This window comes from Trichomycterus rosablanca, chromosome 1, assembly GCF_030014385.1.
Source record: "Trichomycterus rosablanca isolate fTriRos1 chromosome 1, fTriRos1.hap1, whole genome shotgun sequence".
Taxonomy (NCBI): domain Eukaryota; kingdom Metazoa; phylum Chordata; class Actinopteri; order Siluriformes; family Trichomycteridae; genus Trichomycterus; species Trichomycterus rosablanca.
In genome coordinates this window covers 77,219,357-77,236,227 of record NC_085988.1, presented here as the reverse complement: position 1 = coordinate 77,236,227, position 16,871 = coordinate 77,219,357, and the positions used below count along the sequence as shown (strand labels likewise).

The 16,871-nt window shown below is 40.5% G+C and overlaps 1 protein-coding gene across 4 annotated transcripts in view; it reads right to left on the bottom strand.

The window, feature by feature from the left end:
* The window catches only part of LOC134324865 (ubiquitin carboxyl-terminal hydrolase 15-like), a 55,442-nt gene that overhangs the window by 27,258 nt on the left and 11,313 nt on the right, over window positions 1-16,871 (bottom strand). For 3 of the 4 annotated variants that reach the window (XM_063006748.1, XM_063006756.1, XM_063006771.1), the window contains 4 exons: window positions 16,015-16,141; window positions 10,553-10,698; window positions 8,617-8,678; window positions 8,135-8,224 (listed from right to left, as the gene is read on the bottom strand). In XM_063006748.1, the coding sequence (XP_062862818.1) occupies window positions 8,135-8,224; window positions 8,617-8,678; window positions 10,553-10,698; window positions 16,015-16,141 (425 nt within the window). The remainder of the gene's footprint in view (window positions 1-8,134; window positions 8,225-8,616; window positions 8,679-10,552; window positions 10,699-16,014; window positions 16,142-16,871) is intronic. The other variant, XM_063006763.1, reaches the window with a different exon arrangement.

The window sequence follows — 16,871 nt, the reverse complement described above, 5'->3', positions numbered from 1 at the left end:
ACTCAAACTTTATAACAATAACTGTATAACATTAATTAACAATAATTAAAACAAAATAGAAATCTTAATTAGCTATATCCTTTTCAACAGAGGTCACTAACAGGCGGGACCGCGGTCCGGATCCGGACCCAGAAGCTGTCCCATACGGACCCGGACCTACAGCCAAAACAGAAAGTTAGGATTTGAAACCTGACGGAGCGCTTCTATTTTAACCGGCGCAGCTTTTGTAGTCTTTACGGTAGCGGTTTAGCGGATGAGAAAACGCACAGACCAATCACGTGACACCACTCAGCCAATCAAGTCTGTGCATTCCAGCCGGTAAACACTGCGACTCTACAGTGCAGACAGATGAGAGAGTTAGAGGCGAGTTACATGTGGAAAGACGGTGGAAAGAAAAAGAAAGATAGCGAACGTAGAAAAAACGAAGAGAGAGATACAGACGACTGTGCAGGAGAAAGTTGAGAAAAAGACGAGTGAGACAGGAGACAAATGGCGCTCTCCAAAAAAGAAACGTGTACAGCGAAAATACAGCATTTAATCCGTGATGGAGAGACTCATTTCTGTTCTTACTTCCCACTGGAGCACAATTTATTTTTATTATTATAGAGAAAGGTTTGATAAGGTGGGGCGGCCCGGGTCCTCTCTGTGTGGAGTTTGCATGTTCTCCACGTGTTCGCATGGGTTTACTCCAGGTGCTCCGGTTTCCTCCCACAGTACAAAGACGTGCAAGTGAGGTGAATTGGAGACACTAAATTGTCCATGACTGTGTTCGATATAAACTTGTGACCTGATGAGTCTTGTGTAATGAGTAACTACCGTTCCTGTCATTAATGTAACCAAAGTGTAAAACACGACGTTAAAATCAGTTATTACAGTCAGTTATTGATTACATGCAGATGTTGATACAACTACTAGGCTATTTATATAATATATATCAATATATATGTTATATATATATACTGTATATATACTGTAGTTAAACATTCCGGACCTTTGCTTCAAGAAATTTTCTCTAACTGGACCTCTTTACATTTTAGTTGAACACCCCTGCTTTATAAGAATAACTCACAAACAACTCACTTTAAATAATGTGCAGCAGAACCTCCTTACATTAAGAAAAGTGCAAAAGCATATAAGTTATTTACAGGTTTCTTAAAAGGAACACAAGCCTGTTTACTGTTTCCACCACTGAAGTGAGTCTGTATCAGTATCTACACTGGGGGGGCATCAAGTAATCACTCAGCTTTGATTTTGTCCTCTTGTGACTGGGGGGTGGATGGAGGTCTTAAGATCTGCTTCTAACAAAATAGACTACAATTCCCATGCTCCCACGGACTGTCACGTGATTATCACATGTCCCCGGTCAGACAATACTGATATTGCTCATCGGCTCCGGAGTTTTGATTCATTTCAGCTGTGTTCGATTCAGTCAATCTTAATTAAACTCTTCTGTTCGTGTGTCTCGTTTTGCCGATCGTGTTTGCGCTCCTTATTACTGAATCTAACCGTTACCGTGTATGACACTTGTCTTCCGTTTACTGTATTAGTTTTCGCTGGTTTTGTACACTGTTTTTGCCTTTTTGATATTAAACTTTCCTTGATATATATTCCTCGAGCATCTGCTCAGTTCCTGCCTCGTGACATTTTGGTATTTTAATTAAAATATAAAGTATGTATACAATCGCGATTGTGACATTTCTAACATCGGTTGAAAACGTTCATTCGAATTAACCGAATTAATCGTAAAAATCGCCCAGCCCAAATATATGTGTGTGTATGTATGTATGTATGTACTGTATGTATGTATGTATGTATGTACGTATATATATATATATATATATATATATATATATATATATATATATATATATATATATATATATATATACTAAGGGCTGTCAAACGATAAAAAATTGTAATCACGATTAATCTCAGAATTTCATATAGTTAATCGCATTTTTTTTTTTAAAAAGGAGGTGGTTTTAATGTTATGGCTGATCGGTGTACATACACAAAAACTCATTCACAATCAACACAGTCTTGTTCCCTGGGTTCTGACAACTCATACTAGTGACTATATTACTTGCATCTTTGCACAATATTGCATTGTTTTTGCACCTTATTCTCACCTTATTCTACCTGCTGCTATATAAACCCTACGCTGCTAACTGGATATCAGAATACGTTTTTATTAGGGCTGTCGAAGTTAACGCGATAATAATAACAACGCGTTCCAGTGTTGCCAGATTGGGCGGTTATCCGCCAAATTGGGCGGATTTTGTTGGAAAGCAATTTAATAGCATTTAAATAACACTTCTGTTTAAAAGAAAATATTCAGTTTTAAGAAGCCCCAGCATTGTAGAAGGCTATTAAAAGTAAAGTCAATTTTCAATGCTGATTTGGCTTAATAGTGTTGGTCAGTCTGTATCATATTCTTGAAATGATAAAGTATTGCAAAGGAATATCTTTGAAATTCTTCCTCATAATGCTAAGGTTGCTATATTTTGGTTTTTCACTTGTCAGGGAAAATTAAGAGAGAAAAAAGCTTATTATTATCATGCGTGTGATATACTGTATATCATTTACGTGATCTGCGTATCACGTTACCACTGTGTGTTGTACGTCAATGAGCTGATATGTGTATCAGGTGACCAGCGGGTAACGGCGTGCTATGTTTAAGTGTGATGCTCCAAGTTGTGGATTAAGCAATAAAGACAAACACGTTCTCCACATAACTAGTGTCATTTGTATTTCGTGGTTAAGTACAAAACATAACAATGCGGGTCTTCGTGATGTAATTCTACATGGCACTCACTGCCTGTATAGGTACATTTTTCCTCTATAGAATTTGCGTTAACGGCGTTAAATTGAGATCGCGTTAATGCGTTATTATCACGTTAACTTCGACAGCCCTAATATAGATATATTTACATATATATATTTTTTTTTAATGCATTTTCTTTTCTTTTTCTCCGACTTTTATCACGTCCAATTGCCCGATTGCATCATGCTTCCTCTCCACTAATGCCGACCCCCGATCTGATTTGAGCAGAACGAAGCTAACCCACGCCCCTCCGACACGTGGGCAGCAGTTGTATGCATTTCGTCACCTACACTAGACGAGATCAGCTGCAGACCAGCTCTGTGTATGGAGAGACACACCCTGATCAACACACTCCTTTCCCGTCTCTGCGCAGGCTCCATTAACCAGCCTGCAGAGGTCGTAGTTGCATAAGTTATCCGGCTAATACCCCACCCCTATATGAATAACAGGCCAGCCGGCAGGCAGAGCTGAGACTCGACACGATGTATTCGAGATCCCAGCTCTGTGTTTTTACCACTGCGCCACCTGAGCAGCGCACATGGTGGTTGTTTACCTGCAGTTCAAGCAATGTTAACAACCAACCTAATCCCCAATAGATTCATGGGTAATTATTCATCAGATTCTATTTTAGCAAAGTGCCAGTCCAACAATTTTTTTATGCAAGTTTGGCGGTGAGTCATAACTCATCTGTGCTAGCAAAGACTGAGCCTTTGGTTAAAACTCATTTTACACCCAGTTATGACTTGTTACCAATTCACCTGTTGATTGTGGAATGTTTTACAGCAGTGTAGATTGGACATTGCATTAACCTTTCTCTCTTATTTTGCCCCAACCTTAGTTCTAAATAAGTTAAGCTCTAAATAAGTTTATATTTACAATATACAATCAAATTGGTCAGTAAAACATGGGAAATTGTCCCAACTTTTCTGGAAATGGGTTTGTAGAAAAAATATGGAAAAGTGTTTTGCTTATGAATATATTTTGTACAATTGTGCATGAAGTGAACAGCATTTGTGATTGGGCCGGCATAGAACCAAAATAGAGCCAGAAGGGTGTGTGTTTGCGTAGTCATGTGTATGTAGAGTTTGAGTGCAAAAACACTGTGTATGTAGGAGGTGTAAATAATTGTGCTATATAAAGATTGTGTGCAAGTAGTGTGTATGTAGTAGGTGGTGCAATTACAGAAATGGAAAATAATTAGCCCATTTGCCTGGTGGACAAGTGACACAGTAGTCAGGTGTATGGACGTGTATGGGCAGATCAGCATCTTCTTGCAACCAGAATAAAAACACTTAACCTGTACAGCAGGATGTTTCAAACCCTGGGACACAACCCTTGGGTGGGTTTGAGAGCCAAAAAAATGTGTTGCAGAGAAAAATAATAATAATTAAATCAACTAATTTTACCACGCACAAACACAAAATAAACCTGTACATGAACATACCCTTGTGGATGCTTTACATTACATCTTGTAAAACACAGCAGGACCAGATTGCCACCATTTTTATTAATTAGGTATAATTCGTTTTCTGTATCATTTTAATGCAATGTTTGTGTTGCCTGGATCATGATAAAAATCTTGGACAAAATGTGGGTCAGTTGGAAAAAATTTTTTTGAAAACCCATGCTGTACATGACTAGGTATACACTGATCAGCCATAACATTAAAACCACCTCCTTGTTTTTACACTCACTGTCCATTTTATCAGCTCCACTTACCATATAGAAGCACTTTGTAGTTTTACAATTACTGACTGTAGTCCATCTGCTTTGTTAGCTTTCATGTCTGTTCTTCAATGGTCAGGACTCTACAGAGTAGGTATTATTGGGTGGTGGGTCATTCTCAGCACTGCAGTGACACTGACATGGTGGTGGTGTGTTAGTGTGTGTTGTGCTGGTATGAGTGGATAAGACACAGCAGTGCTGATGGAGTTTTTAAACACCTCACTGTTACTGCTGGACTGAGAATAGTCCACCAACCAAAAATATCCAGCCAACAGCACCCTGTGGGCAGCGTCCTGTGACCACTGATGAAGGTCTAGAAGATGACCAACTCAAACAGCAGCAATAGATGAGCGACCGTCTCTGACTTTACGTCTACAAGGTGGACCAACTAGGTAGGAGTGTCTAATAGAGTGGACAATGAGTGGACACAGTATTTAAAAATCTCCAGCAGTGCTGATGTGTCTGATCCACTCATACCAGCACAACACACACTAACACACCACCACCATGTCAGTGTCACTGCAGTGCTGAGAATGATCCACCACCCAGATAATACCTACTCTGTAGTGGTCCTGTGGGGGTCCTGACCATTGAAGAACAGGGCAAAAGCAGGCTACAAAGATATGTACAGAAATAGATGGACTACAGTCAGTAATTGTAGAACTACAAAGTGCTTCTATATGGTAAGTGGAGCTGATAAAATGGACAGTGAGTGTAGAAACAAAGACAAGGAGGTGGTTTTAATGTTATGGCTGATCAGTGTATAATCTTAGTGAACCAAGAACTGTCCTTTATAATCATTGTTACACCATAATGCCTCTGAGGGCTCACACACTAAATCTGAACAGACATCAACAAGTACACTCAAGTACACTACAAGGCAGAGGCCCCTATACTTATATATTTTCCCCTGAATCGATACTTAAATATGCCTAAACTGCCATGCCACTGAATTGCTCCCAAATTTTTAGAGGTCGCCACAGAGGATCATTCAACCACATATTTGATTTGGCAGTTTGAACGCTGAATGTCCTTCTGTTTATCCAGACCTAGGACCTGCACTAAGGGTGCACTGATGTGTGTCCCTGCAATGGCTAGGTTTACATACCGTCACATGCCTTCTGTATTTGTGAGCCTAGACCGGGATTCAAACCCCCTAAACTGAGGCACTGTTGATACCAGCAGTGTGGCTCTTACCGTTACACCACAGAAATTTTCCAACCCACTATAATGCCAAGCATTGCCAGTACAGATTACCATACATCAACTTTAGCCATGGTGTTTAAAACGATATGTACTATTTTATGCACACATCCTTTTTTTGCTATATGACTCTTCTTATGCACAGTTCAACACAGAGAATGCGAACATGTTAGAGCACAGCATGAAATACAGCAACTAATACGATTTTATAAAGCATAAATTCAGGCAGAAACTTAGTAACACATAAGGAGAAATCCAAACGCATGCAATAAATAGATGTGGAAAAAACGATGGTGAAAGGTGAAAAAGAAAAGCCCATCACTGTCAGACGTGGTTATGTGAGTCATCTATCTACACCTGAGGACTATCCCTCAAGGCCTGCGTGTGTATTAGCATGCAACAGTGTAGGAAAGTGGACGAACACACAAGAACTAGTGAACTACTCTGAACTAAGAGGAAATTTTACACCCGTGCTAACATTAGCGTGGCTCAGAGGGTCAGTGTGTATGCTGACTAGTGATCATCCTGTCTTCATATTCACCATGTGCTGAAAAGGGGTGCTAATCTTTACAAAAAAAAAATCCTGATTCTTTTTGTCTCACTAGCTTATAGCCTTTTGCAGTTAAATATTTCTGGACAACAAGAAGAATCCAGATCTAGCAGTGGCTGCAATGTAGTGGCTGCAACCATCCAGGCATCCTGAAAATCAAACTATGTCTCCAAAAGCAGCATGTTACACTTTCTAATATGCTGACTTTGATGGTGCAGCTGTAAAATAAGATACTACCTACTGCCTACTACTACTAAGATCCGGGGTTTAAATCTCATTGATGCTTCTGGACTGTTGAACATCTACACAGACACAAGTAGTTTTGTCTGGGAGGAAGGAGGGGCAGTGAGGGCTGGTGGATGGCCAAACAGTGCTGATCCCAAGCCAAAATAAAATAAAAGGGTTGCGCCAGGAAAGGCATCCAGCATAAGAACTGGGCCAAATCAGGTATGTGGACCAGAATGATCTGCTGTAGAGACCCCTAAATACAGAAGCAGCCAAAGAATGAAAAAAATGACAGGATTAAACTGCATATTCTGCCAATATCTTTGACCAATGCCTTTGAAGCGTATGTCATTAGACGATGGTTAACTGATAACCAACACATTTAGAGCGTCCAGTCAAAATATAAAACACAGCACAGAAGGTTTCGTATAAACAAGTCTCACTTGTTTTACTGCTTAATACCAGTGTAACAGTAAATGTGGCAGTAACATGAACATAAACATCGTGAGCATAACCAATTCGTTTTCGAGTTCAAATCTCAGCAGTGCCATCAACCAACTGTGTATCTACACAGACATGATGTGGGGATCAGCCCTGCAATGATTGTTTAGGGTATTCCTGCCATGTGCCCAGTGAAATGGACCCTGACCAGGATAAAGCAGTTGATGGAAATGAAATGAAATGAAAAAATGAAACCCGTTGTGTATTGCTGAGTAATTGCTTTGCATTTCAGCTTATTCAGCTTTCATATATTTAAATAATCAGTTATGGTAATTAATAGCTATTCTTCATATAGTGTGTACTACTATTTGATATAGTATGTGGGGACCAATACTGCAGCAGGTAGTGTCTGTGTGGGTTTCCGCTGCAACCCTCATCAGGATGAAGCGTTTCAAAAACTAAAATTTGTAGGTTGACAGACCTACAGACAAGTGTCAGTTGTCCTTTTTAGTCCTTATTGATAAGTAGGTTAGATTACGGATTTCTACCTTTAACTGAAGCTCACTGCATTTATATTTCCAGGTGAAGCTATGCAAAAGTTTAGCCTTTAAACTTTGGCTAAATTAGCTACCTAACTATAATTTTATAACCATACTTAAAATGGATAAAGTAGTGCTGCACTGCAAAGACCCCCAGCACACACAGAGACCCTCATCAAACCGGCAGAAGAGCACAGTGGTTTTGTCCCAATACTCCGATCTGTTCCCTCGCTTCTTTCCCTTGTGCTCTTTCAATTCTGCGAGCAGCCAAATGAAGCAGGCTCGCTGTTAATAAAGCACAGCAGATTCATTTCAATTCAGCTGAAGTGTAAGTCAGCGGGCAGTGGTAGCGCACCGGTTATGGTTCTAAACTAGCAATTGAAGGTTGCTGGTTCAAGCCCCATCACACCGAGCATCTGCTAAATGCAGCAAATGTAAATGCAAATGAATATTTGATCAGGTATTGGTATTGACAGAGAAATCCATTTGTGCTGACTGATAGAAAACAAGGGAAAGAAGGCTACTTGGACAGAAACACACACCAACCCATGCTGTCCTTAAGCATCTATAATAAAGGCATCTTTCTGTAATTCCCACCCTCTAAAACATGCCCAATTTGGGGCTTACTTCCGGTTGCTGAAGCTGCTGTTATGATTGTTTGTGAGAGATGAAGGGGAGATCTTTGGCAAAGCAGAGAGATTGGAAGCATCAGATGACCTTTAAAAGATAAACATATTAAAGATTAGAAATTTTTTTTTACTGAATCTGAGTTTTTTGCCTCAAAATGGAAGGAAGTGTAATTCCTCTTACGGAATATATAATGCAGGTTAGGACAGCAACAGAAGGCCAAATGATAATGCACAACATGACAAACAGTAACTAACAGAAAAGGATGAAATAAAGAACTACGAAATGGGTCCTGCATGGGCTGTAAGAGGACGGAGGATTTGGAGGATTTGATCATAATATACAAAAACCAGCAGAAATAAAGAGCTTTAAAGCTAGTTTCACTAAACAATCATGTGCACAATACAAGACTGAGAGAGAGATGTTTCAGTTTCCACATATAACTGCAAAAAGCAGAAGAGAATAACATGCTAATGACTTACTTCATTGTGGAGGAACTTTGAGGCCATGTTCCATCCTCATTTTTTTGCTCTATAACTAAAACCTACAAAGAAAAGAGAATTCAATCACATCCTGAATACTCAGATAAAACAGATTTAAATCTGTGTTATTTAATCCAAATAAGGTAACACGTCAGAGACAAGCTACAAACTTTGTACACATTCAATTTCCTTGGCTTCTTCCCGTTAGGGGTTGCCGGCAGATCATGATCCTCATTATTGATTTGGCACAGTTTTTATGCCGGATGCCCTTCCTGACACAACCCACCCTATTTATCCGGGCTTGGGACCGGTACTACAATGCACTGGTTTGTGCATCCAAGTGGCTAGGTAACTACAGGACAATTCAGTGTCTCCAATTAGCCTGGCTGCATGTTTTTGGACTGTGGGAGGAAACCGGAGCACCCGGAGGAAACCCACGCAGACACGGGGAGAACATGCAAACTCCACACAGAAAGGACCCGGACCGCCCCACCTGGTGATCGAACTCAGGACTTTCTTGCTGTGAGGCGACCCCACCGTGCCGCCCACAAACTTTGTACACATTATAATGAATAATTCATTAATTTCATAATTTAATATTCAATAATAAATAATATTAATAAAACAAAAAAGGCACTCGAGTGGATTGAAACTCGAGTGGATTGACATTGGGCTTTTCCCAATGTTTTGCAATGTGTGTGTAGGAATTTGTGCCCATTTAGTCAAAAGCATATACAAAATACTACTATATTCCACCAGCATTATGGTAGAACACTGCTGATCATTTTACACCAACACCACAAGAAGGCAAGGGGGGGGAAGGGGAGTACACACCGGAGTACACAGAGAAAACAAAGAACCCTATTTCCCCAGAATGCATTTTAAGCTGAGCCATTGTTTTGTTTGTTTTATTAGGATTTTAACGTCATGTTTTACACTTTGGTTACATTCATGACAGGAACGGTAGTTACTCATTACACAAGATTCATCAGTTCAAAAGGTTATATCGAACACAGTCATGGACAATTTAGTGTCTCTAATTCACCTCACTAGCATGTCTTTGGACTGTGGGAGGAAACCAGAGCACCCAAAGGAAGCCCACGCGGACACGGGGAGAACGTGCAAACTCCACAGAGAAAGGACCCGGGCCACCCCATCTGGGGGTCGAACCCAGGACGTTCTTGCTGTGAGGTGACAGTGCTACCCACTGAGCCACCATGCTGCCCTGAGTCATTGTACCACCCTAATATACAGTCCTCTATCAATGAATCTTACTTGGTGCTGCAGAGTTGTCTTTGATTTCTCCACATAAACATATAAAGTAATAAAGTAGCCATGTCCCATATACCAAAGATGATGATAAGTTATTTATTAATACCTTTATTTAGTAGAATTTTTACGTCATGCGTTACACACTTTGGTTACATTCATGAAAGAACAGGTAGTTACTGGTTACACAGGATTCATCAGTTCAGATGCAATATCAAACACAGTCATGGACAACTTTGTATCTCCATTTCACCTCACTTGCACGTCTTTGGACTGTGGGAGGAAACCCACGCAGACATGGGGAGAACAAGCAAACTCCACACAAAAAGGACCCAGGTCGCTCCACCTGGGAATCGAACCCAGGACGTCCTTGCTGTGAGGTGACAGTGCTAGCCACCATGCTGCCCCTAATCAAGTTATATAGTGGCTGAAATTTCCACTGCTGACAAGTAAATAAACATATTACTCACTCTAAATCTAGTCATCTCCTAACCTCTTAGTTCAGAAACTTCTGAAAACAAATCTTACATACCGCATACACTCTGCTAATAGTGCATTTGATAAACTATGGGCTCAGTGTAGGACTCCAAAGAGTAGACCCCAAAACTTAAGACTAGCAAGGTTATCACATAGTACTGGAGAAAAAAGGTGCAGGACTCTCTCTTACCTGGCCCTGGTACAGACCAGCATCCTGAACGGTGCTGTCCGGTTTGTTCAGAGGCTCAAACATGTTGCTCATGTATTTGTTCCACAATCTGGTCTCCTTCTCATCAGGAATGCTGAACAGTTTGCGCATCTCTTTTTCAATGGTATCTGCGAAGGACAAGTCTTACATTAGTCCTGAGTTAATTAACTCCACACAGCTGAACACTGATGGTCCACTTTCTCAGTCACCTTGGTTCCAAAGACACATTTCCTATTACTTTTCTGCGTAGACGTACATGACCAGTTTTCTGATTAATCAGAATCTCATAATTACTTTATCACTGTGCTGTAGTGTTTATGTCATGATGGATTTAAGGTTGACTGAAACAGTTCAGGGTTTTCATTAAAAGTAAGAATCTGTGCTTCAGTTCTGTCTGCTTCACATAAACAATTCATCTTATTGGCAGCGCTTTGAAAAGATCAGCAGCAGCAGACTGAACTTTGTACACACAGACAACTGGTAAAAAGCAGCAAATCGACACTCTGGGTACTACAGTGGCAGAGTAAACACCAACGCCTCACTCCATAGGTGACAATGGCACAACCAGCGCAAAAGTGGTTTTGCCATGTAACATGTGAGCGCAAGCAAGTGCTTAATTGCTTGTACAGTCGACCCTTGACTTGACTTGGTTCCGAAGGGCTGTTCTTAAGTCAAAATGTTCGTTAGTTAAACCTATTTTTCCCATAAGAAATCATGTAAACAGAATTAATCTGTGCCAGACCTCCCAAACCACCCCTTACCTAACCTTTCTAATGTCTTAAATGGTCTTTTTTGCGATAAATACAAGTATATTTTCCCTTAAATCTTAAATTATAAAATAGACATTCCTGTAATAAACAATAATGAACAACAATACACAGTAGTACTGTACCGTACATAAAACACATCACATTTCAGTACAGTATGTGTGCTGTACCATACACCATAATCAATTTCCTTCTTTTTATATAAAATGTATCTACCAGAAACAACAATAACTCTCATATTTCTCTATTATTTCCTTCTTTATTTTAGTAGTATTGTATTTTGTAGGTAATTGCACGAAAGAAACAATACTTTACTGAGCCGAATTCCTTCTTCTCTTTCTCACTCAAATGTCCCCTCTGTCTGATACACAGTGACACCTACTGGCAGGAGTAATTATACAACACAACAAATCGTGATTTTTTTTTTATTTTTTCACCACTACGCTTCCTCTGCACATTCTTTAGGGCCATTTTAATATTGAATTTAACAAAATATAAAGAACACCGTCCACTGTCCGAATGTTCGCTCACTGTATATATATATATATATATATATATATATATATATATATATACATATACAGGGGTTGGACAAAATAACTGAAACACCTGTCATTTTAGTGTGGGAGGTTTCATGGCTAAATTGGACCAGTCTGGTGGCCAATCTTCATTAATTGCACATTGCACCAGTAAGAGCAGAGTGTGAAGGTTCAATTAGCAGGGTAAGAGCACAGTTTTGCTCAAAATATTGCAATGCACACAACATTATGGGTGACATACCAGAGTTCAAAAGAGGACAAATTGTTGGTGCACGTCTTGCTGGCGCATCTGTGACCAAGACAGCAAGTCTTTGTGATGTATCAAGAGCCACGGTATCCAGGGTAATGTCAGCATACCACCAAGAAGGACAAACCACATCCAACAGGATTAACTGTGGACGCAAGAGGAAGCTGTCTGAAAGGGATGTTCGGGTGCTAACCCGGATTGTATCCAAAAAACATAAAACCACGGCTGCCCAAATCACGGCAGAATTAAATGTGCACCTCAACTCTCCTGTTTCCACCAGAACTGTCCGTCGGGAGCTCCACAGGGTCAATATACACGGCCGGGCTGCTATAGCCAAACCTTTGGTCACTCGTGCCAATGCCAAACGTCGGTTTCAATGGTGCAAGGAGCGCAAATCTTGGGCTGTGGACAATGTGAAACATGTATTGTTCTCTGATGAGTCCACCTTTACTGTTTTCCCCACATCCGGGAGAGTTACGGTGTGGAGAAGCCCCAAAGAAGCGTACCACCCAGACTGTTGCATGCCCAGAGTGAAGCATGGGGGTGGATCAGTGATGGTTTGGGCTGCCATATCATGGCATTCCCTTGGCCCAATACTTGTGCTAGATGGGCGCGTCACTGCCAAGGACTACCGAACCATTCTGGAGGACCATGTGCATCCAATGGCGGTGCCGTGTATCAGGATGACAATGCACCAATACACACAGCAAGACTGGTGAAAGATTGGTTTGATGAACATGAAAGTGAAGTTGAACATCTCCCATGGCCTGCACAGTCACCAGATCTAAATATTATTGAGCCACTTTGGGGTGTTTTGGAGAAGCGAATCAGGAAACGTTTTCCTCCACCAGCATCACGTAGTGACCTGGCCACTATCCTGCAAGAAGAATGGCTTAAAATCCCTCTGACCACTGTGCAGGACTTGTATATGTCATTTCCAAGACGAATTGATGCTGTATTGGCCGCAAAAGGAGGCCCTACACCATACTAATAAATTATTGTGGTCTAAAACCAGGTGTTTCAGTTATTTTGTCCAACCCCTGTATGTATGTATGTATGTATGTATATACAGTGTATCACAAAAGTGAGTACACCCCTCACATTTCTGCAGATATTTAAGTATATCTTTTCATGGGACAACACTGACAAAATGACACTTTGACACAATGAAAAGTAGTCTGTGTGCAGCTTATATAACAGTGTAAATTTATTCTTCCCTCAAAATAACTCAATATACAGCCATTAATGTCTAAACCACCGGCAACAAAAGTGAGTACACCCCTAAGAGACTACACCCCTAAATGTCCAAATTGAGCACTGCTTGTCATTTTCCCTCAAAAATGTCATGTGACTCGTTAGTGTTACTAGGTCTCAGGTGTGCATAGGGAGCAGGTGTGTTCAATTTAGTAGTACAGCTCTCACACTCTCTCATACTGGTCACTGAAAGTTCCAACATGGCACCTCATGGCAAAGAACTCTCTGAGGATCTTAAAAGACGAATTGTTGCGCTACATGAAGATGGCCAAGGCTACAAGAAGATTGCCAACACCCTGAAACTGAGCTGCAGCACAGTGGCCAAGATCATCCAGCGTTTTAAAAGAGCAGGGTCCACTCAGAACAGACCTCGCGTTGGTCGTCCAAAGAAGCTGAGTGCACGTGCTCAGCGTCACATCCAACTGCTGTCTTTGAAAGATAGGTGCAGGAGTGCTGTCAGCATTGCTGCAGAGATTGAAAAGGTGGGGGGTCAGCCTGTCAGTGCTCAGACCATACGCCGCACACTACATCAAATTGGTCTGCATGGCTGTCACCCCAGAAGGAAGCCTCTTCTGAAGTCTCTACACAAGAAAGCCCACAAACAGTTTGCTGAAGACATGTCAACAAAGGACATGGATTACTGGAACCATGTCCTATGGTCTGATGAGACCAAGATTAATTTGTTTGGTTCAGATGGTCTCAAGCATGTGTGGCGGCAATCAGGTGAGGAGTACAAAGATAAGTGTGTCATGCCTATAGTCAAGCATGGTGGTGGGAATGCCATGGTCTGGGGCTGCATGAGTGCAGCAGGTGTTGGGGAGTTACATTTCATTGAGGGACACATGAACTCCAATATGTACTGTGAAATACTGAAGCAGAGCATGATCCCCTGCCTCCGGAAACTGGGTCGCAGGGCAGTGTTCCAGCATGATAATGACCCCAAACACACCTCTAAGACGACCACTGCTTTATTGAAGAGGCTGAGGGTAAAGGTGATGGACTGGCCAAGCATGTCTCCAGACCTAAACCCAATAGAACATCTTTGGGGCATCCTCAAGCGGAAGGTGGAGGAGTGCAAAGTCTCGAATATCCGCCAGCTCCGTGATGTCGTCATGGAGGAGTGGAAAAGCATTCCAGTGGCAACCTGTGAAGCTCTGGTAAACTCCATGCCCAGGAGAGTTAAGGCAGTTCTGGGAAATAATGGTGGCCACACAAAATATTGACACTTCAGGAACTTTCACTAAGGGGTGTACTCACTTTTGTTGCCGGTGGTTTAGACATTAATGGCTGTATATTGAGTTATTTTGAGGGAAGAATAAATTTACACTGTTATATAAGCTGCACACAGACTACTTTTCATTGTGTCAAAGTGTCATTTTGTCAGTGTTGTCCCATGAAAAGATATACTTAAATATCTGCAGAAATGTGAGGGGTGTACTCACTTTTGTGATACACTGTATATATATATATATATATATATATATATATATATATATATATATATATATATATAGAGAGAGAGAGAGAGAGAGAGAGAGAGAGAGAGAGAGAGAGAGAGAGAGAGAGAGAGAGAGAGAGAGAGAGACGGTCGGAGGGAACTTGACATGATGTCACATGTTTTCACGAATTTCTGTTCTGTTCACAATCTGAAATTTGTTCGTACGTTAAGTTAAAAAAGATCGTTCATAACCCAAAATGTTCATATGGTAAACCGTTCGTAACTCAAGGGTCTACTGTATTTGTATTGTATTCACTCACAACTGTTAAAATAAAAGCATGTGTTAAATGCCATAAGTGTGAATGTAAAGCAGGAATGAATAACAATGTTTATGTGTATAGTGCATTTTACATTTTCAGTCTGAAGTGCTTTCAACAGTTTTTGTTAAACAAAAGCTTGTGTGGTGCAGCTGCAGTCTAAGGAACTAGTGTTCAAATCTCAGCAGAGCCGCCATCCAGGCCAACCACACAAACACAATTGCCTGTGTTTGAGAGAGGAAAGGTCGGATGGGGACTCTTCCTGTTGCCTCTGATGTATGCACTAGTCCAGGCTCCTGTGCGAGTGGGAAACTTTAGTGTATCTCGTAAAGTAAAGCGTATCACCCAACACAGCCCCCTCCAAATCTCTAGCTTTTCTTTAAAATACCTGTAGCCCCACCCTCTGGACTAAACCAGCATTACATGCAGGTATTCTTAAGGAAAACAAACACATCCCAAAGTCACAACCTAAACATATTAAGTATTTAGATAGTACCGTCTTATCATTATTTACATGCATGTTAGATATCCTATCAGCATTAGAACATTAACAGCTTTTTGTCCTTCCAGTTTGACCTGTACACCCCTGTCCCTGTGTCTTCTCCCAGGCCCACAGACCCATCATGAGGACCGAATGACCAGCGCCACCATTTCCCCTAGGAAACTGGTAAGTGAATATTTCTTTCCATAATTTAAGATAAAATGCTCAGTCATCACGTAGTCTTTCAGTCTTTTGTATTTGCTAGCTAGTGCTTTGCATCATCACATTGGGAACAGGGGGGGAGGGTAAAAAAACATCAACAATGGTGCAAACACATTATTGCGTATTAATCATACGCCATAATCACATTCCAACCCAGAAGCTTAATGACAAATACGTACCTATTGTGTCCGCTTTACTGAAGCGCCTTGTGATGACGTTGTCCATATTGCTGTCTTCACATAGTTTCAGCTCTGTGAGGTAGACCTCGACTTTGCAGTGCTTCACAAACATTCCCTGCTCAACCACCTACGAAGAATCAACAAAGATGTACATGGGAAATAGGCATTGGTTATTTGGATAGTCTGTATTTACTGCAAAAATTCTTTACAAATCAGGTAAGCCGTAACTTGCATTTTTTCTCGTAGAATAAAAAAATATATATATTTCTCTTATTTATCAAGTAATTTGCGATGAATAAATGACACAAAGAATAAATTTTAACAGCCTAGAGCAAATCAATTAAAACTTTATTGTAGAGATAGAACTGTACACATAACAATGGAATTGAACAATTCATCAGTAATGCTCATTTGAACCCAACATTACAGCCTAAGCCAAAGCATTTTAACTAGTCCGGTTAAACTTTCTTTACTACCTTCCATCTACCTTTTTTTCACTGCATTCACAGCAGCTTAGAAACTTCCGCCCTTTAATTACTAACACATTAACATTTTATAATCACACTCGCATGTACACACTAACCACTAACTCTCATCAAAATGAATTTTAATATTTTCCAGTGGGAGTGTGTGTTTGATTCATACATGATTATGTATGTATGTATATATGCTGTGTGAGATGTGATTTGTTGAAACAATGTGTGATTATAAATTAGGTTTGCCCATGATTCTCTGCATTTCTGCACTCAGTGTGATTTAAAGATACCTTTGTATCTTTATTAGAAAGACCTGTGCACCTGTTAATTTATTTAATTACCTATATGACCAGTTCTATGGCAGAAGCACAAAGCACTGAT